This window comes from Anabas testudineus, chromosome 8 (genome assembly GCF_900324465.2).
Source record: "Anabas testudineus chromosome 8, fAnaTes1.2, whole genome shotgun sequence".
NCBI lineage: Eukaryota > Metazoa > Chordata > Actinopteri > Anabantiformes > Anabantidae > Anabas > Anabas testudineus.
In genome coordinates, this window is record NC_046617.1 from 4063981 (window position 1) to 4088434 (window position 24454).

General features: G+C 39.9%; 1 protein-coding gene across 1 annotated transcript; it reads left to right on the plus strand.

The window, feature by feature from the left end:
- The first annotated feature begins 938 nt into the window (after positions 1-938).
- gng13b (guanine nucleotide binding protein (G protein), gamma 13b) lies at positions 939-13340 on the plus strand. The gene is made up of 3 exons (XM_026360397.1): positions 939-1462; positions 9138-9264; positions 10393-13340. Exons 2-3 carry the CDS (start codon positions 9167-9169, stop codon positions 10496-10498), a joined length of 204 nt encoding a protein of 67 aa, XP_026216182.1. The 5' UTR covers positions 939-1462; positions 9138-9166; the 3' UTR covers positions 10499-13340.
- Positions 13341-24454: the final 11114 nt, after the last annotated feature.

The following is a 24454-nucleotide window of genomic DNA, read 5'->3' on the forward strand; positions in this document are numbered from 1 at the left end:
TGGGGAAAATGCCCATTTGGGCAGTATGTCCATTCCTGCAAATGTTGATAAAATGTAAAGTTAATAGTGCTTTCAACAAATATAAAAAGAAACAACTAATGTTACATTCAACAAATACAATATTATATAGTAGTATATTATATATTATACAGCTACACCAATAATAGACATGCCTACATTTTACACTGCATTAAATTAAACTGAATTAAATACAAAATGTATGATCACCTCTGAAAACTCCAAGACCACGTGCCAAGAGTGACTTTCCTGCTTCTAACTTGCTGGAATGAAGCCACCTGAAAACGTCCAGTTCTGAAAGCAGCCGTGCCCCCTGGGGATGTTTTTGGCCCTAAAATCTGTACTCAAACTGAGTGCTGGAAATGACTCAAACAGGTTGTGCTAGATTCACTATATACATGCAATTTATCATAGGTATCACAGACATCACATCATGTGCTCTTTCAACTGTTTACGAATATCATCTAAGGCTTTATGGAAATCAGGTGTCCACAGTCAAACAAAGTGGTTACTGTGCCACACAAATACAACCACTGAAACTGCACACATGACATGTAGTCAAAGAAGACCTAGCTCTTCTTCTGTGGTCTCTGGATTCAAATGCAGCATTTCTCGTATGTGAGAACAAACCTAAATATGTATTTTTCCCTCAGTGGAAACCCAAATCTGTCTTTTGCAGATGGAGTTGTACTGTAAGTGGCCATATTAGGACAGAAATCCAGAGTCTGGCAATGGGGGCAAAGAGGGTCCAACACACACACACACACACACACACACACACACACACACACACACACACACACACACACACACACACACACACACACACACTCTTTCCTTCCTCCACTATTGTGGAACCAGCTTATACGCCTCCTTGCCCTGCACTCTAAACGCATCCTCAGGGAAGTCTCTCTCTTTCTCTCTCTCTCTCTTTCTCTCTCTCTCTCTCCCTCTCTCTCTCTCTCTCTCGCACACATACACATGCATGCGCACACGCACGGACGCTCATATAGCAGGATCCCAGCAGAGAAGCGGGCAGTGGACGAGGGCGCACCGGACCAGCTTGTTAACTTGTCCACTTCCTCACATTGCCTCCCTCATTGTGTTGCTGCTTTCAAGCAAGCATCAACGAGCCGGAGGACCACCGAATAGGAAGAGTCTCCTCCAGCACTGCAGAGAGACTCAGACTGGTCGTCATCGTCTGTTTTACTCCGGAGACTGCGGATTTTATCCTTGATCTGTTTCAGTGGATACGGAGACTGCGCTCCGCCTCCCAGAGACAAACAAAGTCTACGGACATTAAAACTGCAGTTTATTTGGTTCGTAGCTGGGGAATAAAGCACCATCCGTGTGTCGGTCCTGCTGTCTCCTGTGCCCTCCCTCCGGTTGAACTGCACCGGTCAGACTTGGTAAAAGCAACAGCCTCCACCGGCGCATGAGTGAGGTAAGAGATGCGACTGTCTGTCAGCCACATTCACCTCACTCCCCGAGCCCAGCACAGAGGGGTCCTACAGGCCTCTGTGAAGCCGTAACATGAAATAAGAATACATAAATAATAGTAATTCATGAAAATGTTTTCTTAATGTAGACTTTTTAAAGGGAGTTTATGAACTGAGTGTCATCTGCAGTTTATTTGAAGTGTACTTTACAAAGTGGAACAATCTGGATGGATGATTTCATACTGTCCTCCTCCATACCCCCCACCCTACCACCACCACCACCACCACCACACAAACTTCAAACTTGGCCCATATGGAACCCACGAATGTTACATAAAAACTTACATTTCTTCTGTGCACTTCCACCGCCTCCTCTATCCATCCTGCTCGAGACTAACTTGACCTTGATTTAAGGATAAATGATGCTCGCAGACCGGGGCGACGTTTTTAAAGAAAGGGAGGACATTTGTAGGATGATTAAAATATGTGATACAATTTAAAGTTAGAGCCATTTGTCTGGGAAATTAAAAATTGTACATTGCAATAGCTACGGTGTTCATTCAGTGGAACACATGAATGCCAAACAACACTTAATATTCAATCACAAATCAATCAATAATCATGTCTGTGAGCATTTGGGTCTTTGCCTGGTTGTTTGCAGCTCTTATTTAGTTGTCTTTGTTGTTGTTTAGTGTCTCTTTGTAGATGTTTTAAATCTAACTGGGGTTGTTTTTTTCGTAATCATTTCACGAATCATCATTTTATCTATTTGCAGTGACTTCACATGCTCTTGTGATCGCTTTGTCTCTTTTTGCTAATTTTGCATCCCTTCTGAATCATTTTGTGTCTCTATGGGTTTGTTGCTTTGTAGTCATTTTGCATCTCTTTGCGGTTGTTTTGCATCTCTTTGTAGTCCTCTGGTTGACTTTTCCCCTGGAAATATTAACATACAGGCCTGTTCACTGATCCAACCATGACACCAATAAGCCTACCCATCACTTTCACCATGGTGGACTCTGGTAGAGGGGTGTCAGGTCTGGCCAATCAGAGTCCAGGTCACTCCCCTCTGGGACAAAAACATCTGGATTGAGGAGCTGTGATAGGGCTCAGTCAGAGACAGATATGTAACAGTTGACCTTAGTGTGTCCTGACTCACATGAAAACATGAATTCCATCCAGCCCACTTCAGGCGTATATTGATCAGATCTGATTGACTGGATGCTTGTCCATGTAGACATGGCTGTGCTGGTACGATATGAGCTGGACTGGTCCCAGTGGCTTCAAAGCTTATTGACGTGCCAAACAGATCAGCTGGTTGTAAAATCTCATACATCATCTGCCAGTTTCTGTCATGTGTTATTCTCAGTTTAACAGCAAGGAGCCTCTTCTTTCTTTTGTCTCCACTCTCTGCTGGTCAGAGGAGCTCTGCCTGTTCCTATCTATTTTTAGCATGTATTTACAATGCAGTAGCTATAGAGGCAAAAAAAAGTCTCTCACTCTGTTTTCCTCCATCTTATTTCTCTCATTTCTTTTTGTCTTTAGCTCTTTGACTTTTTATGTTCCTTTTACCTTTGGTTTCCTATAATAACCTTCAGCCACTACTTTACAGAAGTCAGAGAGATTTATCACACTAACACACACACACACACACACACACTGTGATAGTATATTCTTGTTAGAGGCTGGGAAGACAGCAGAGGAGGCAGGGGGTAGAGGTTAATCTCTGGATGCTTTTGACCCAAATCACCATGTGACCTACATACCCTCCCCTAAAACAACCACCCCACACACCCACCCAAACATATCTTTAGAAATGACCATACACACACAATATGAATGCAGACCCACACAGTGTGACAACCCACTGAACCCCAACACATTCAAATAAAGACAAAAAGGATGGAAATGTTCCATTTAAAATTTCTTACACATAATGTTAATAAAGAAAATGTAATTAACACGTTCATCTTTTTTTTTTTTTTATAAAACTTGAATGTAATCTCGAAGCAAACCTGACCTCACTTCATGGAAAGTGTCCCAGTTTAGACTTACAGCTTCATATCTCCTGCACAAATTGCTGCATACACAAATATACATTGAAATTTTGTAAAAAATGAGACCAATGTAATAAAGAATGGACCATTAACCATTAATAATTAGGTTTGGGCTCCAAGTCATCACCAGGTAGCATCACCAGGTGTCCCAGCATAAACAGAGATAAAGACCGGTTCAGACAGTACACATAACACATAACTTATACACTTACACATAAAATGTATAAGTTGTCAAGAAACATAGTTCTACAGGGATTATGCAGCTCAGCTGACAGCAATGCATAACATAATGTACGGTACAATGATTCAATACAGCAGGTGAAGCATATTTAAACCTTCTAACTCCAACCCTCTACTCCTCTAACATTAACACCCATAAATAACAAGTGTGTGTGAAAAGAGAACCATAAATCAACATGAAAACATCCTCCCAGAGGTCGAATGTTGTGGGGGGAACGTTATGATCTGGGGCTGCCTCAGGGCAGAGACACAAAATCCATCTTTAGGAGTGGCCCAGTCAGAGCCCAGCCCTCAACCCAGTAGAGATGCTGTAGAATCACATGAAGAGCGCCGTTCACATCAGACATCCTGAGATTATATTTTAGCTGAAGCAGTTCTCTGAGGAAGAATGGTCCAGAATTCCTCCTGGAGGTTTTTTTTAGGTCTTATCCACAGCAACAGGAAAAGGTTGCTTGAGGTTATTGCTGCCAAAGATCATTCAACAAGTTATTAAAACACTTGTTTACTTACTTTTTCTGCCATCACTTTGCACTCTGTATGTTTAATGGGTATATTTAATAAAGGCCTTTAAGATAACAACTGCTCATGTTTTATCAGCTTAGAAATATTGTGTTTGTTGATATTTGTGAATTTGGCGAAGATCAGATCACATTTCAGGACCAATATCTGCAAAAACAAAACAAAACAATAAAACAGGAAACTGCAAACAATGCTGCTATTTTTTTTTGCCACTGCACGGCTCTCATCAGACCCACATGAATGTTTGTTGTAAGCGTGGCCCCCCGCAGGGAGGATGGCTTCTGTTGAAATTGCACCTTTTTTGACTACAGGCATCAAAATTGCGGCTTCCATCTCTTACAATGGCACCAAAATAGAGGTTGGTAAATACGTATTTTTGCCCCAAGCAGTCCATGGTAATACATATATAGTGGACATTTTTGGCTTCTGGTACAAACAAACAACCACATATATTCTAATTGTTTAGTGGCAGTACTCTAGGGATGGTAATGTTAACAGTGACTCTGTTGTTTAGTCAGTCTAAGACGTTGGGACTGCAAAATCACAACATCTACATGGTGGATTGGATCCAGATCCAGAATCCTAAAAACTAATGACACTTCCATGACACACTGTACAGTGTGTTGCTGTGCATTGTGTTTTTTTGTCCAGGTAGCTCAGCCTGGACAGAGTTACATGTGCTCACATATGAAGGTGCTGACTCTGACTGCAGGTCACGGTTCGATGGAGCCAGTAGAACCACATCGTCAGCAGAAAATATGTGAATAAACCAGTAACATTAACAACAGTGCCGTCAGTTGTCTTTGATTCTGAAACCTGATAGAGTTGAGACCATTGCAACATATCTCCACTGTGTATATTAAACATGTCCAGAGACTGCATTAACATGAAAGTCAAACGCCAGCGAGCGCGCTACTGCCAGTACACATCCTGTGTGAATAAGAAGCAAAGCTTTTAGAGTTTTTTATATGGCAGATGGTGGGATGCCAGCAAGAAAGAAATACTTCCGCCATTTTTTATCCTCTCTAGTACAGCGAGAGAGGTTTTCCCTATTAGAGTAAACAGATAGGGGTTTTAAGAGACTGGTTTATAATAATTTTATCAAGTGATCACAATAACTTTGTCAGTGATCTAGCTGTGGTTTATATATGACTTCCAGGTTTAGTTGTAATGTGTCATTTTAGATGGTTTGAACAGTAACTATCATAACTGACTCACTTCTGGAAGGAAGATGTAAGAGCGGTAATGTGTAGAGACATGGATTAAGTGTTAAACATTTGTGAAAAGGGACAGGGAGCACTTAGTGAGAAGGCATCTGTGGAAGACAGCAGGAGGGCGACAGAAAACAGATAACAGAGCAATGAGAGGAAGAAAGTGAGACTGCTGCACAAGGGAGACCTGTCTGCCTCAAGCGATTTAAACTTCACAGTGTAAAACGGCAGCAGGCCGTGAGGAAGTATGGAAGAGGTTTTTCAAGATTTAAGTTTTTCTAAACATAGGGTTTACCGTACATTGCATGGTGTCTAAGGTTTGAAGTTCTAGTTTTAATTAGCTGGTTGCAGAGCTGTAGAAAAATAACAGAGCTGGACATATGGATAGATCTAAATAGATTTAGAGAGACAGTTCAATAGAAAGGGTAAAAGATACAGATGATGGACAATATTAAAGGATAGGCGTGAGGAAAACATGTATAATGAAGATATTTATATGAAATACTAGTGGCAAGAAAAAGTGTGTGAACCTTTTGGAATTTTTGGGTTTTCTGCATTAATTTGTCAAAAAATGTGATCTGATCTTCATCTAAGTGAGTGAGTGAGTATTAGCAAATATGATGTGCCTAAAATAACAAAAAACAAATTCTGATCTTTCAAGAAGTATGTGAACCCTTGGAATTAATAACTGTTGAATACTGCTGTAGATTGTCAATGTGCTCTTTGGCAAACTTGCGTGCAGTGATGTTCTTTTTAGCAAACAGCAGCTTCCTTTGTGGTGTAGCAGCAGATTTACTTTCAGACATCCAGAACAGCAGGTGCCTGATTTAAGACAGTGGCACTCATAAGCTGTGCACAGTTTCCCATGACCCTTATATCAGGGAAATATTTAAAAAAGGGGATCTGTTAGTAGAGGAAAAATGAGAAAGACTGTAGACAAACAGAGACATTAGAAGATAGAAGCAAGAAAATTAGACAGGATACAAGTTAAAGGATGATAAACATGGATAAAGTAGAAGTGAAAACAGGGAGCAAGAGATGGTGAGTGAGAGTGGTGGTGTAATATTGCACCTGGTCTTTTCCTCAGACTCACAAAAAGACACACATACTGTATACACAGCTTGCATTATGTTTTTTGTTTGTTTTATTAAGTTGTAGTTGTCATATGATACAAAAACAAAAAAAAAATATCAGTAACGTAGCAGATCTTAGATCTTATCTAAGGAGCATAAAGACTGAAAACAGAGACGAGCTAGCTTCAGCAACTTTAACATATAAAACATAAAACATAATAAGGTCATAAGGTTAATCAATTAGATTTTATTGGTATTTTCAAATCTGACGCTAATCTAAGTTGACACAGCTTTAAAGTTTTTTATGTGACCTTTGTAGTTTTGTTAGCAAGCTCAGTGCATTATGTACAGTATACACAAAAATGTGTGTATTTTAATTTTTTTCATATTTTATTCCAGTTTATATAATTATAGATAGCCTAGGTATATACTTAGATGAGCACCCTGACCAGTGCCCCCTCACTCACTAACCTGTCATAAAGGACAATTGCATAATATCAAGTATTATTTAATGTCCCTTAAAATACCATTGTTGTTTCTGTGTTGAAGCACCTCAGTGAGATCGATTCTGAGTGCAGACCAGACAACCACTCGGCTCACCCAATCCTCCTGACTCATACAGACACACACACACATAAGGGTGCACACACATGCAAGTACACACTCAAATGGGGAAGAGCATTATTGAGAGTGTGTAGTGGACACAGAGCGTGGGTGTGGAGTGAGAGGGAGAGAGAGAGAGAGAGAGGAACAGATACAGAAAAAGACTTAGAGGAAGAGGATGAAGACAACTTTGCTGTAGAGAGTCAATGCACTAATGTAAAAACAATAATGGGAGTGAGGTGCTGGATTTATTTAATCATGTACTGGATTATTGTTTGGGCATGACAGTACCAAATCTGCTGCTTCCAGTCTTCATGGAAAGCACACATTGAGTCCAGCTCAATTCTTAATTTCCCATATACTGTATATCAAAGATATATATGTATATGACCCTTTTTTTTGCATCAGTAGAAAGAAAGAACTCTTGATTAAATACAATAGTAAGATGCTGAAATCTCTGTTCGACTTTAAAGGTAACCTGAATACAACAGGGCATTTATACATAAGTGCAGCTCTGCAGTCAGATGTAGCCAACAATGACTTTGACCTGGTTACATGTGTTTTTCTTCCTCTTACTCAATGTTGAAGTGCACTAGAAGGCTGCACTCTGCTAACTGTGTATCATGATTTTGGTTTCCACTTTTCACAATTCTGTCAAGTTTAGAAAGTATATAACATTATGATTATAAATCACTTGTACTTCTGTGTCATACAATACTTAGTGTTCAACTTCAATTAGCGCTAATACCATTTTATATGATAAATTGTGCTGTTTAGTCTGCGTAGGATGGATTTTGTCTGTCGCTAATTGTGTTTCCTGCTACCACCTTGTAGTCTGAGTGAAATCTACGACCTGTTAAAGTGCATATTACTGATACATTAATCTCTAAAGGCTATGTAAAGGGAGAACTGATCTTATTATGGTGGGTGGATCATATTTTGCAGTTGCATATATTTTTACAAACTTAATACAAGAGGAAAAGGTAATCTTCAGAGAATCTGAGAAGAGCTGGTATCATATACAGAACCAGGTAGAATACGTATGATACACCTTTTACACAAGTGTAAAAACTCTCATTTACATCTATTTTTTGAATGTATGGTTGTGCCTCTTCCAATACATTCAAAATGTTGTAATTGTCCAAAAGAGATCAGGGCATGCCTAATTTATTATATGAGGGTCAGATCAGGGGCACCTAAAGATGAGGGGTACCTTTGTAAAAAGATAGCAAAAAGAAGTTACACTGAAATCGACCAGTAATAAAATACACTAAGAACCACTAATACTATGCTACTGAATAGACTTATATAGAAGTGGATATTTATATTTTCATACAGCTGATATGTCAGTTTTTACGTTGGTTTGAACAGGTTTGCATTAGTAGTATTACCAGTCGTCTCACAGAGTGAAACTGGAGAAAGTTCTGAGACACCACTACATACAAAACTCCAAATAAGACGTAGGATGGGGAGGGTTGAGGGGCATGGGAAGAAATGGGACGCAGCAGAAGTACATGCTGTCCTTCCTATTTGTTTTGAAGCCAAACATATTCTCCTTTCTCTCTCTTGAACATCAACATCAATATCCACTCTAACTTGCCACAAACAAGAAGTGAACCCATGTTGAACTGTTAACTTCATTCAACTCGTGTTTGCTGCAAATGCAATGAAATGTGGTATATTAGCTGAGGAACATTACTTAAAGTAGAAACAAGCAGCAAAAGAAACACATAAGAAATCAACTGCATGTATCCTTTGGTGTTAAGTGGGTCTGCTGGTTTTGGCAGCACCTGGATGTATTCTATGAATTTAACAGCCTGCATTCTTCCTTCCTGTAGGAGGAATCACTAAGCAGTGGTTACAAATCTAATGTACTTTGTGCTGTTCTTGCTGCAGGGCACTATTAAGATTGTCTGCCTACTATTTAGCAGTGTTGTGTGCTGTATAAATATAACTCTACCCTCCTCTTGCTGTGTGCAGGTTGAGAGGTCCTACATCAAGCTGCAACCATGGATGAGATGGACTTGCCCCAGATGAAGAAGGAGGTGGAGAGCCTCAAGTATCAGCTGGCCTTCAAACGAGAGAAGTCCTCCAAGACTGTGACTGAGTGAGTAGAAAACAGCCGCTCTACAAATATCTGCAGAGTTGAAGCCTCAAAAAGCAGCTGTGAGCAGAATGAGTCCAAAGAAGAAACCTTCTAATGGAAAACAGCAGCAGATGGATTTTTCTTAGTTGGCCTGGAAGTGTAGTGTTTTTGTTTCCAAGGTAATGCCAGTATTGAAAAGTTTAATAAGTTATACTCCAATACATTGCATGCACAAGACAAGAATAATAAATATAGATTAAATAAATACACTCATTTTGGATATGGCCGCAGTTAGGCTATCAAAATGATAAAAGAGTGATATCTTCATTGAGTAATGCTACCTTGAAGTCTATTGTTGGAGCCTCAGTGCACATCTGAGCATTGAGCAAAGCTGCAGCAGTAATAATTTTCTGTATAGCACTCTCCTCGTCCGTCTGCAGCTCTCACTGCAGTGCCAGTAGATTAAGGGCCAATCAAGGAGGCTCAGAAGAAACACTTCATCTGAGGCTTCATCAGTGCTGCTAGAGAGGCTTCAACTGACTTTAAAGTCAAACTATATAAGTGTTGAAAAAAGCAATGGATAATATTTATCTTAAAATATCTTAAAATAAAAATACATTTCAAAGCAATAACACGTTTTTAGTTGGCACTGCAGTCCCACTATTTTGATATGACCAGTAGTTTATGGTGGCTAATGATAGAGTCTGCAGAACTTATAATGTAACAGCACAAGCAAAGAGTAATAGAGTAAGAGTAATATATAAGAGTAATCAATTCAATAAGTCATCAACTGTTAGTTAGCTGGCATTGACCAACATACCAAGATCATTTCTGAGTGTATTAAATTGAATTGTAATCACAGATGTACAGTATATTGTGGATGGCTGCTCTCCATTATTTGATCAAAAAAAGTGGTTAACTTTCATGGATGTGATTTCAACTGCAGTAAAGTAAACTAGAACTTAATAAAAACAAAAGTGCATCCAAAAAGTAATAGCTGAATTGCAGTAAATTACTTCTAGTTGCTCAAACTTTCCCTCTCTTTTATACCTTGTATGGAAATAAATTAAGTGAATAGAGGATGGATTGTGGTCATAAACCTCCACTGGAATTTCAAAAATGTCTCTGTCTCCCTGTCTCCCTGCAAAGTTTGGTAAAGTGGATAGAGGACTGCGTCCCAGAGGATCCCTTTCTGAATCCAGAGCTGATGAAGAACAACCCGTGGGTGGAGAAGGGAAAGTGCATCCTTCTTTAGACGAACCCACTCACCCTGCCATGACCTTTCAACTTCTACTGCGCTGACCAACCCACACATACAGAGGACCCCCCCCGAACCTGACCCTCCCTGACACCCGCAAAGGCCACGGCAGGACAGCGCCTCCCAACCTCTCACCGTGAATGTAGAACAGCTGATATCCCCCAACCTACCTGAAACATGCACCCCGACAAGGGCACAAACACACACACTGACAGAGACAGTCTCACACACTACCGCTCCAAACCTAGAGTTTCCCCCTGACTGCCACACATTCACTGTAAGTTTATTCCTGTTACAGCAATGCATCATTACTATGATATGACGACGATGATCAATACTCCTACATGTCTCTATATTGATATATGATGACCTATTTATGCAGCTGCCAGTCACGAGCTTTCTCTTTACTTTTATAATCTCTACTCTTCATTGTGAGCATAGCAGCTTTGGTTTTGTCTTGTTCTGATGAGCTGTAATAAACTGTACAGTCACATTTTCACTGCTAGACTAATTATAGACTGATCTGCTGGGCCGCAGTCGAAGTTCTTAATACCACATTAAAACTAAATCAAACTGTCCATAAGAGGCTAGATTGAATTCTAAGCACATAAACATAATTTACAATGTATATACTATAATGTTTTACAACTGCCCATTCATGCTTGTTCATCTTGCTGGCTATTTCTAAGTTAACACCAACGTGGTGGTGAAATGCATTCCTACATAACCTTCTGATGTGCTGGGGCATCCAAGGCTTTTCATATTCAGCATGGGGGCAGTTGTATTACATTCTATTCAGTAGGAATTGTCCTTATTAGCAGTTTACAGTCTTTATAAATCCTTTTGGTGCATTTACAAATTATAAACATACAAACATAACATGCATTTATTGATTCTAAGGATTTATTATACACAAACAAGCTTATTATTTCTCTAAAGGTGTCAGCATGCTTGAAACAAACTCATTGTCTCCTGGCTACATGGGAAAAGCAAGAAACAGGTGTGATGGTGCACACGTTGATGCAGCATTCACTGTGTTTTATCTTGACAAATTTCAAACTGTTATTTCCTTAGGAAGGGTGCATTTGTATGCTTTAAGAAAGTTTGAAAACCTAACAGGTTATAATTCTCCTTTCCTCTGCTGTTTGAGGTTTAACATAAATTTGAATGCAGTGTAATTTCACATGATGGCAATGGTCACTTGAAGCAAACTGACACCTTAAGAGAACATTTACCTGGAAAATATAACATGCATGAACCCACATAAGTCATATCTTCAGCTTTCAAAACTATCTTCCTACTATCTTTCCTGGTTTTGATTTCACACAACTTGTAAAGCATGGTTGTCACGTTTGCGTTGTGAAGACGAGCTCTGCAGCCAGTGTTGTTCTGCGTCAGTGTCGCGAGCGTCATAGTAGTCCTGTTTGTGTCGTTGCAGAATGAGACTCTGGGCTCTCTAGAGGGGGGTTTGACTTAACCGTCCCTTCTCCTCCTTAGCTACAGGCCCCTAGGACAACACGCAAACACACACATGCCAACATGTACTGAACATGCAAACGAACCATGCACACACACACGCCACCACCTCTCTCCTCACATGTACAGATAGACCCCTTTAACTTATTAACTTATTGATCAACTTGACTTGGTTTATTTATTTAATTATTTATTAATGAGACCTTTATAGATCTCTCACCTGTAGTTGTTATGTCTGCACTCCCTCTTCCACAACTTGAAAAAAAAAAAAAGACCAAAACAACAACAAAAACTACATACCTTGCCAGATCACCATGTACTACTGCCTTGTACACAGTTTCCTTAATAGAAGAATGTAAATATGTGGCATGAGGTTTGAACATCACCACTGACCTCAGAAACCGCCTGTGTGCATGTGACTGTATAACTGTGTGTTCATGTGTGCAGGCTTTTTAAAAAACAATAAAACGTGCATCTGGACAGTAGGCTCCCAAGTAGATTGTGAAGCATACATACACACACACACACACATGCAGCTGCATCACACACAGACACACACACACACACAGGCAGGCCTGAGGCTGTGCAGATGAACAAAATGCACACACACAACACACACACAGCTTAGTGAGAATGTGTATGAAGGGAGGAGTGGCAAGGATGAGAGATCTCTAAATGACTTGGGACAGGAGAGCCTCACGTCGTTTCAGTACTGTAATGAGTCTCATTATATACATCTCCTTCAAAATGAACCGGATCCCTAAAGGCTCCTCGCTGCTCGGGGGTTTTGGTCCTTACATGTGTAACTGCAAATATCTAAAACCTCCTCTTTAAAAACTCAATTAGAACAATCATGTAAGCCATTATGTGCTTGGAAATAATTGTATATGAATTGCTATTATTGTCAAGGTAAAGTGTAAACTGTTAATACCTGCAAAACTGTAAAATGATATCACTTGTGTGATTGAAGGTTTCTGTAGTATTCACACCATCACTGAGAAAACAACAAATGCTTCACTCTCACAACGGCACAAACAACCCACTAAAATGTATGTGAGACAACTCCTGACTCTGCCTGTCCCTCGTCTTTTTTTTTTTTTTTCTGTCCGGCTACTGTAAGTTGTTTGGTTTGTTTTTATATAATCTGAACGTGCGTACGTATGTATGTTATTACAATTATAATGACAGCAGAAAACCTTGTCTAAATATCTAGCTACATATTCCTTGTGAGAGTGCTTTGGAAAAAAAAATGATTATGCATCAGAACAAGTTCTAGTGTAAAGATGACAATGAGCAATAAATTAACATCAACATTTTTTATTGAATGTTTTACAAACATCGATCTTATTGAATAAAGTAGAAGATTTTTAGACAGCTTCATTGTCTTAGTCGTTTTTTTATGTGTCTTTTTTGCATGTGGTACAACTATTTGATCTGCATTTCTAAAACTACATCACTGCCTACATCTTGGGCTTTGCCAGTGGTTTAAATAGTGTAGGCCTGGTCTTGTGTAGGCACCTTAAAGAATAGCTTATTCATGTCAAGTTGGTGGAAGTTGACCTTCGAAGTTGGCAGTTTTTATCTTCATAGCTTCTTCCCACACAACTTCTTGGTTAAATAGAGTGCTATAGAATTGTATCCTGAAACCTGAAAAGCTTAGTGATGCAGCCATACCACTGTGGAACCAGGGTGAACTTCCAGTTAAGCCTACAACAAAACATCTGCCACACTCTAAGCATCCTCCAACACACGGCAAACCCAAACCTTACCAATACCAATGAGCAGATCAGCATTCACAGTCTAGCTCTAGGAGGGTGCGCTGGCTGTCTAGCTTAAAGGGATAAATTTAGGAAACTGCAACAACTGCAAAAAGGCTTTGAGATGGTTATAAGTGTCAGACTTGAATATCTTACTAGCATTGCTAGTAATGGCATTAGTCCTTTTTTTCTGTCCAGGGTGTCATTAACTAGACAGACAACACGAAGACAAGGCGTGCAAAAAGACAAACACACAGCACCTACAAGGTGGGATTTTAAGTGCATATCACGGGTCTTTGCGTTCATTTTTGTTTGCAGTTTATGTTGGCACGTTCCTTTGTGTGTTCATTAACAGACTAATTTAATCCCCACCCCTACAGACATATCAAATGGAAGAAAAGACAGAGGAAGAAACAGAGGAAGCAAATGAAAGTTACACTCCTGGAGCAGACAGAAAGCTACGATCTCTTCTCCTCCTTCCCCTCCACTGCTTCTAGGAACTCATGAATAATAGAAAACAGGAGATATAGGAGGGCTCTCACTTTTTTTTTTCACCCTGCCAATCCCTCTCGGCCTCTTGCTCTCTCTTTCCTTCTCTGTCCACCTCAGGCTGCAGAGATGTATATTGAGCAGTGTAAACTTGTGTGCCCCCTCAGTCGCTGGCGGTTACAGCATCTATAACTCATTAAACACGTCTGTTTCAGATTCAGATGCAGCCCGTCTTTGCTTAATGAACGTTTTTAATGGGAGTGATTTGCGTTGGTGGAGAGACAGAGCCACAGGGCACCTCGTACAGTATCAATGTTCATTTACTGCGTAGACTAGACCAACATGGATGCCTTTACTCAAAATTAAAGTATTTGTTAGATGTATTTTGAATAAATTGTAAGAGGGCATGATGACTGGTGGCTAAGTCGTGCTCAGGGTGTGTCTGTCTGCTCTTTATGGGTCAACTACTCTCAATCCCTTTGACACACACTGAGACACATGCACTCACTAATGCACTCAATCCACCTCACCCTCGCTGCTAAATCCTCACCCCCATTGTCCCTTTTCCCCTGAAATCCTGAAACCATCAGATCATCACACACACACACACACACACACACACACACACACACATCTCCTCACTCTGTCTGCCCAGTCTGTCTGCAGTCAGGCCTAATGCACTGGTTAATGGCGCTCTAACCCCTTACTCACTCTCAGATTACACTCCTGCACATGCACAGACACACACACAAACACACATACCAGGACATCTCTGCACAGATTTAATACACATTAGTAAACACGTGTTCATACACTTACATACAAACACATGCACAACCACAAAGCTGGTATTAATGGCCTGTCAGTCCACAGCATGTACAATCCAGCAGCAGTGTATACAAAAAAGGACCAGAACTAATCTCTAATGCACATTCTGCCAGTGGTGATAATCTCTGGCTCTAGTTCTCTCTTCCCTGACACACCTACACCTACACACACACACACACACACACACACACACACACACTCTCTCACTCTCAAAACATACACCTGGCTGACCGCACTCTGTGCTGCTGAGATCTAATTTGAAAGTTTAATCTTCTATTATGGCCCACATGGTCACATACATGCTCTCCTCTGTGTTTAAATCAGTGTGAACAGGAACCATAGAAAACATCACACATTGTGTGACTAGTCAGTCTCAGTAACTTAAACACCCTCATCTGCTGAGATACTTTTAAGTTGACTTGTAAAGTTCAAGTGTTGAACAAGTGAACATTTACCTGTTCTGAATGGTCCAAAGGTGGGTCAACAGTGTGACAAGAGGCAAGACACAAGCAAGTACAGAAAACCTGGTAATCTGCTCTGTCTTTAAATCAAACTAAAATTCAATTAAAACTATGAAATCATCAACTGAAGTTGATCATTGATCAATTTAAAAATGAATCAGTGATCAGTTAAACTCAGATGTATCTAATTATTTATTATTTACTGACAAAATGCAAAAAATACATGAACCCAATAATCCGCTAATTGGACTTTCTGGTCAGATTGTCTGGTCAGATTGGTTAAAAAGGTTAAAACTGGTCTTTACTGGAGTATTTTCAGGAAATGTGATCATATATGTATATCATACGTGAATATCATACGTGTATATCATACGTGTATATTATATATGTATATCATATATGTATATCATACGTGTATATTATATATGTATATCATACGTGAATATCATACGTGTATATTATATATGTATATCATACGTGTATATTATATATGTATATCATACGTGAATATCATACGTGTATATTATATATGTATATCATACGTGTATATTATATATGTATATCATACGTGAATATCATACGTGTATATTATATATGTATATCATACGTGTATATTATATATGTATATCATATATGTATATCATACGTGTATATCATATATGTATATCATACGTGTATATCATATATGTATATCATACGTGAATATCATACGTGTATATTATATATGTATATCATATATGTATATCATACGTGTATATTATATATGTATATCATATGTGAATATCATACGTGTATATTATATATGTATATCATACGTGTATATTATATATGTATATCATACGTGTATATTATATATGTATATCATATATGTATATCATATATGTATATCATACGTGTATATTATATATGTATATCATATATGTATATCATACGTGTATATTATATATGTATATCATACGTGAATATCATACGTGTATATCATACGTGTATATTATATATGTATATCATATATGTATATCATACGTGTATATTATATATGCATATCATACGTGAATATCATACGTGTATATTATATATGTATATCATATATGTATATCATACGTGAATATCATACGTGTATATCATAGCAGCTTTTGGAAGCAACCAGCTTAGTCAACCATCTCTTTTTTCCAAAAGGCACTTTTGCTTGAAAAACCCCATTAAAAATCAAAAACGACCATCAAGGACCATCATGTTATATGAGTGAATCCTATACTAGCACCTAAACGTGTAACTCTCTTTGTTCTCTGTTTATTCTCTCTCTTCTGAACTGGGTTATTTTATGTAGATTTGAATATTAGCACACACAGGCAGCTTGGAGGGCAAATGTGTGTTTTTACTCTACAGAAACAAATCAGAGATCTGTTTGTTCTTTTTCTCACTTATACGTAGGCTATTTTTGGCATCCAGAAACATTCTGCATCTCCAAATGTTCACTCTATGTTGCTCTTTTACGCTTCTCAAAGCACCTGACCTAAGTGAGCCCCTATCTGCCCATGTCCCCCCTGCTCCCAGAGGTGACTGAGCTGATCTGCTGATCCCAGCAGCGCACTCTAGTCTTTACGTTTACCTTCACAACCCGTCACCGCGGGAAGGGTTAACCCACCAGGCCTGCAGCTCGAGCACTCATATAACACTCTGCTACATCCAGATGGAGTTGTCAAGGAACTCAAATGTTTTAACAAGTCTGTGCCAGATCCAGGCAGCTTTTAGTGGCACAGGCTGCGTGCAGCAGCGAGTTGCTGCGGACATCTCAAAATCAAAGTGTTTGAAATGATTCACGCAAAAAGGGAGGTCTGTGTTATTTGCCCTGATATTTACCACAGAAACATGACCTAGTAATGGCAAATAACCCAGGGCGCAATAAGTCAGTAATATTTACTGTAATGTAAATAAAAAGCAGTGCAATGTTTACATTTTGGTTTTCTAATAGATGAAATAAATGAGATAAATAATAAAACCAGCTGACTTTACAAGTGCTGGTGGGCAGAGTTTTCTACCTCTGGACACATTCAGGCGCTCTTTGTGTTACACTAACAAACTGACTATGACAGTAGGTCATAGCTCAGCACAGCATCAATAATATCCCAGCAAACAGCTCTCAGCAATCAATTCACACAACCCCGCCAGATCAACTATGAGACCTTGAGGGAGGGGTATGTTTTTTGGGGACAGGGGCTGTTTGTCGTGTTTAAGTGGTAGCGAGAAGTTCAGATCAACTACATTACATTACTTTCATTACAGTTAACATTGAAAAAATGGTTCCTGCTGTAGCAGAACGACAAACAGCACACGGTGCAGCCTGAAATGTCTGTATGCAGTCAGGTTATACATATATCACATATAAAGTATAATTAAAATCTGCAAACTAGCTAGTACCACCACTGTTTTATCAATGATAACAGGTAAGATTTGCTACAGAATCTAACCAAAAATGTCCAAATCAGACATATCCTAAAGGTCTGACACTAGGACTGGAAACTGTAACAAACTGAGATCAGAGCTTTCATAAAAGCAGAAAATGATGGGTTTATGTCTGATTCAAGATATGCCAAACTTATGAGGAAAATCCATCCATAAGCTCTGTTTATGCTGCGGAGCCAGGATAATCCTGATAAATATTCTACAGGCGCTGCTTATCTGTCTTTTACCAAGTATGATCACATTTGTACTGCAGAAGACAGTCCTGAGTTGTTACACACTCTATGTTGTGTAACAATATAGACTGCAATTGTTTAAAGTAGGCTAGCGCGACATGTACAAAGGTGTTTTCCAGGCCTTTCTTTCTCTTTTTTAGGCTTTTATTATATACAGTGGCAAGAAAAAGTATGTGAACATTTTGGAATTTCATTGGAATTTTTTCTACACTAATTTATCATAAAATGTGCTCTGATCTTCATCTAAGTCAAGACATGACAGATCAGAATTGTTTTTGTGTTATTATTTTAAGCACATTATATTTGTTAATACTCCTAAATTAAGATCACGAAACAATGAGCTATAATATGTTAAAATGCTCTGTAGAGATCAACATAATTCTGAGAGGATTTGTCACAATGAGTGATTGGTTTCACAGAAGCCATTTGACATGTGATGTGTTTAGTGACACATGTGGAACGCCCCGTATGTGGAAAACTAAATTTCACATGTGCTTTTTTAATAAGGAGGGACACAACCATGTTGTTTCGATTAAAGGTACAGTAAAACGTGCCCAAAGATGTCTAGGCAGTGGAGTTTCTGAGATATTTTTACCTAGATAGAAATAATAAATAATTTAATGGTGACTATTTTTAGCTGCACATGGAGACGTTTTGTTGCAGCAGGAACTGGTATGTAGAATTGAGTCAAAATAAACTGCTGGACCCATGTTCACTGCAGCAATAAAACGTCCCTCAGTGCAGCTGTATTACTCACTGATGGGTTTTTCATAGTTTTTGGACAACAGCTCTGCAGCAACGGTAACCCAAGATAGATGAGGGGGCAGGATTTATAACACAAAGCTGTGATAAAAAGAAAAGCCTGCTTTCCACAGTCCATGGATGTATATGGAAAAAGGAGAACGGATCGGGTTCATTAAGACATATGCACTGAGCCATGCGCCAGCGGACTACGGCTTTAGGCTTCGGAATTTGGCCTCACCTCTTTGCCTTACAAGGGGAAGTCCAACTCTGACTGGTACAGTTTAGTCATCACTCATGTCTCCCTCTGCTTTCCTGCTGTCCACATGTCCCTCATCTTCCTCAGCCCGTTTGACGTCTCCCACCTATAAATTCAAAGATATGCTTCTTGAATGTCTTTCTTAACTCTACTCCCCCCCCCTTCCTTCCTCTCTGTCTCCCTCTCCTCCTCTCTCCGACCTCGGTGTCGGGAGATGTGGGTCACTCAGGGGGCAAACTTCATTTCCGTAGATGAGGACAGAAAAAGAAATCCTGACACACCAGTTAGTTAACGGCACACTGCCCCTCTCTCACCCCAACACGCACACACACACAGCGCAAGCTGAGACCTGTTTGTAGAGCTAATTAGCATTGACTCTCTATGTGTCCATGAGTGAGAGCATATGTGTGTATATGCTCATGAGTGTGTGTATGGCGGTGGCCCAGTTTTAGCTGAATAAGGGAGAATACTGTAGTCCTGATGAAGAGACAGGGGTGAGTACATATATAGATAGAAGTGAGAAAAGGAGAGGGAGGGAGAAAGAGACAGCGATAGTGGGGTTGTTAACAACTAAAGCACCCCAGTCCCCTGTGAGTTTCCTGTGTGTGTGGTTATTCATGTGTGTGTGTGTGTGTGTGTGTGTACGTGTTTGTGCCTGACTCTGTGTTTTTTCCTCTGTGGTGTCATTACCGGTTGGACCGCTCTCATGGGAGTCCATGTTTACCCAGCATGGTCTCTGAGCTGTCACTGTGGGAGTCATGCATCCGTCATCACCATAGCAACCAACAGATGCAGCCTGCCTGGATGTCACCTTCAGCCTGTTCAGCATGTTAGAAATCAGTCTGCGGCAGGAAAAAAGGAATTTGAACCAAAAACATTCAAACCAAGTCATTTGCCAGAAAGAAACAGGTTCTTCCAAAGGTTTTAGATCAGAAAGAAAATGTTAACATTTAAGGCAAAAGCATGAAGAAAGCCATTGTACACTAAATAAGGCTGCAGCTGTATATTTTGATACCTCAGACATCCCACTTTTAAAAAAGGATGCCTGGTTGTTGGGGGTGGGCTGAGTTGTGATCACATCAGACAGACCCTCGGGCTCTAAATGCTGCTGACACACATATGACAAATGTCACATGGTCTGTAACTTTCATAACTTCCAGGGGCGCGCAGCGTTTACAGCGGTAATGTGGAACATGGTTGATCAAACTGGGAGGTTTTCAAATGACAGGTTTAAAACACATCACAGTAGCTGTTAAAAGACAAGAGACACCTCTCATCTAAGAAAGCTCAGCGCTGCACGGCCATAATCTCTGCTTGTTTTGTGCCGGATGAAACCTTTTATTCTCATGAGACATTAGTGGAACCTGAGTCACACTGTATTTGTTAAAACTAGGAATAGTCCTGTTCTATCTGAATACATGTCTTGTTCTCACAAGAACCTGCTCTTGTTAAAAACTTGACTATGGACTTTAGGGTGAGTTCAGGTAATTCTTTGTTTATTCTAGTGGAATTGTTGAAAAAGGAAAAACATAAAAAATTGTCTTATTCTTTAAGTTCTGGGCAAAAAGACTGCACACATACTGCAAAGGCTGTTGTGTTTTGTTGAGTTTGCTTTTTCCTCATTTTGAAATGGTTTTACCTCGCTAACTGAAAGCACTGCTAAATTAAGCTGCTCGTGCTTCTTCGACAGCGGACGCTTGTGCATTTAGAGCCACAACGTAAGTGCAGATTAAAACAGGAATTGTTTTTTCTACTTTACTTCTATCTTACTAGGAAGTAACAGTAAAATAGAAAAAACAAGGCAAACACATAATACTGTATGTTACAGATCTGGTGTGTGTGTGTGTGTGTGTGTGTGTTAGAGGTGTAATTCCTATGGGTCTCAAAAGTCTGAGATTACCAAGAATCCCTGTGGGCTGCATATATGACTCACTCGTTGCACTGGTGACAACACCGACACACATACACTGAGCAGTGACATATCGTGGCTATGCAGATGATACCGTGCTGTGGGGGTGTTCCTGTAGAAGAATAGAAGGATTGCTCTCAGCGGACAGAGAGACAACAGAGAGGAGGAGGAGGAGTGACATGGTCGCTAGTTTCTCTGCCAGCTACACCCTAATTCCACTCTTATCTTTTCTTCTTTAGGTGTGCGCTTCTGTGTCTCACTTATTTGCAAAATCTAAACTTACTAATGTACTTTTTTGTACAGTTTTTCAAAAGTTTGTCAGCTTTATTTCACATTTCCCATAAACACAACAGTATGGCTGGTGCAGATATAGCTGTTGTAGTAAGGAGAGGTGGATCACTTGGCTGATTCATATCACTTCACTCAGGTGTGTAGACACTGACTAACTGGATGTCACCATGACCATAAAGTCACTGGTCATGCTGACTGTGACACGTCTATTGCTTTGCCTGTTGAACTTTTCACTTTAGTTCAAAACTGAGCCCATGCTGAAACTTTCATTTGCAGCAGCGTTCATCATATCATGATGTTTGTTTCCCGTGGTTCTAGTTTAAGTAATTGTCCTATAGATACAAAACTCCTCCACATGACATAATCTGAACTGAAAAACTAGACGGCAAAAGAAGAGATTCATTTTACAATGTTTGGAAACAGGGAAGACAGAGGGACGTCCTTTCATACATCATTAACTATATTTCCAAGTAGTGATCTTGAAATCTCAACCAAATGCTGCGTGACTGTGTTTATTTTCCCTTGATTGTTAAAAAGCTCAGAAATTATGAAGATGTTGCTCAACACTCATGCAGGCAGACTCTGCACCTGCAGCTGCTCGTCCTCTGATTTAGGAGAGAATCAATCAAGCAGCCGTCACTAGTCTGATGAGCGCTGGACCAACAGCTGACCTGTGTTAAATCAACACACTGAGCTCTGCTGAGCTGCCATATTTTTAAAACTTCTAGGAAATATCCATAAGACCACCTTAAGAGGCAACTTACAAGTTAAAACTTTAGCAGTGTGTGTAAAACACACTTCACCCCAGCCTCAGGGTCTCTGAAGAGCAAAGTGGATCGCTTGATTGATCGAGTCATTAAGGAAGAGCCAGTCACAGATGGGGACTCTAGATTTTCTGATGTGTTTCTATTGTAAAATTAATTGAATAGGTATAAATTAATAGGAAACTAACTGTAGTTTAGAAAAGCACTCATCAGTCCCACAAATCACCGTGCAGCTCAGAACAAAAACCAGGAAGTACATAAAGGTCCCTGTAGAATTTAAAGAAAACCGTGGAGAGGCACAGATCAGGGCAAGAATAAAACTGCAAATGCTTTGGCTGTTTTACTGAGCTCAGTGGTCTCAATATTTGTTAAAGCCACTAGGACTCTTCCTGGGGTCGGCCAAAACTGAGTAACCAGACAGGATGAACTCAAAGGTCTCTCTAAGCTTCAGAAATCCTCTGCAGTGATGGATGAACCACACACAAAGCAGGACAAAGATCCTCCGGTCTGATGAAATGAAAAATCAACCCTGTGTAGAACATGAAGCATCAATACCTGACCAGATACTGGACCCTGAGTCCACTTCCTACTGCAGTTGAGGCCAACAAGTCAGGTTCAGACTAAAGAGCCAGAAAACAGCCTCATCACATCACACAGTACAGTACATGTGCCCTCCGTTAAGTGAGCTAGAGACAGACAGAGAGTGAGAACGGGAGGGCAGACAAATCCAAGAAGAGAAATAAAAGTACGCTTTTCTTTCATAATTGCATAATATCTTTGTGTTAATGTGCCCTTCATTAATCAGTCAAGTGTGTGGAATTGCTGCTGTAGACCCGAGTCTCTGACAAATAGATTCATTTGTAGCCGGTAGCGCCATTAGCTACAGTTTCAAAGAAGCTCCTGCAACAGTGTGTATCACTGCTGAGCTGTGAACACTGCTCTCAGTCACTCGTAAGCAACTCCACTGCCTTTGATTACTGTCAAATGCTGATGTAGTTTGTTAAACCTAAATGTAGTTTTACACACACATGCAATCTGTCATTCAATAGTCAGTGTCAACAATGTCAACATTACATTTAGCTCGACACAGCGACGCACTGGATACACTATGTTGTCAGGTGTTGGCATACATTAGGTAAGACCAATCTAATTGAGGTATGACTGCAGCATTGCAGCACTGCAGCAGAAAGCCATGCCTACAGTCACGACATGGCTCTTCAGAAAAGACGCTTTTTTTGTCTGGACAAAATAAAAGGTCACCGAAAACACACACACACACACACACACGGCACAGTCATTATAAGTAGGTCTGTGTTTAGAGCCATATGCCCATGAATGCAGCTTGTCTCAATAAAACATGGTGGTTTGTTGTTAATGTTTAATAGTTCTGTCCTTGAGAATTAACCCAGATGAACACACATTTAGGGCACCATCCTCTTACACACATACGCACGTTGAATGCCCGTTTCTCATTTTCCTTTATCAGTGTCCTTCTCATCTCCTCCCTCCCTTCATCCCTCTTCCACTTCCTGACAGTCTTGCACCATATTCTCTTCTCTCTCAGCCTTTCCTCCATTTGCCTTTTTAGCAAACTCTGTCTAGAGAAATGGCTCCCACCTAGCCCTCTCCCCTTTCGCCAGTTTTATCCTCAGCTTCCAAACAAGCTGATCTTCTTTAAAAAGATAGTAACAGTCAGAGAAATAAAACAAAGTGAGAACAAAACTTTAAAAAAAGTGGAGGAGTGGAGGAGGTTGTTTAAAAAAAAAAAACAATTGGACAGGAGGGAAGGAAGGAAGGAGAAAAGGAGTCGATGTCAACAGAAAGGAGAGAAATGACAAGGGAGACCCTGGCAAACTTGGCACAGACGAATGGATCAGGGCGTAATTTGATAAAATATTTATGCCACTATGCTTGCTGGGAGGTTTAACGAGTGGTCACAGCCGGTGCAAGATACAGTACGTGTAGATTAATGTACTGCATGTGTGTCTGTGTGTGGGATGTGTAATTTGTTGATGTGGCTATGAAAATGCAAACTAAATCACACATGCTATTATTCTAATGGATTAAATCAGATTACTGCAGCACTCTGTCACAGTAGGCACCGTGCAGGAATATATACAGTATATGTATTTTATAAGCAATACTTTCCCCAGTGTCTCTTCAATAACTAACACGCATGTCAAACGAGTGTCTGACAAGTGGTGTTCTGTTATTCACTGTCTCTCAACAGGAGGAGCCACACGTTTAACTGATTAAACTCTGTGCATCTGTGTAAACAGTAT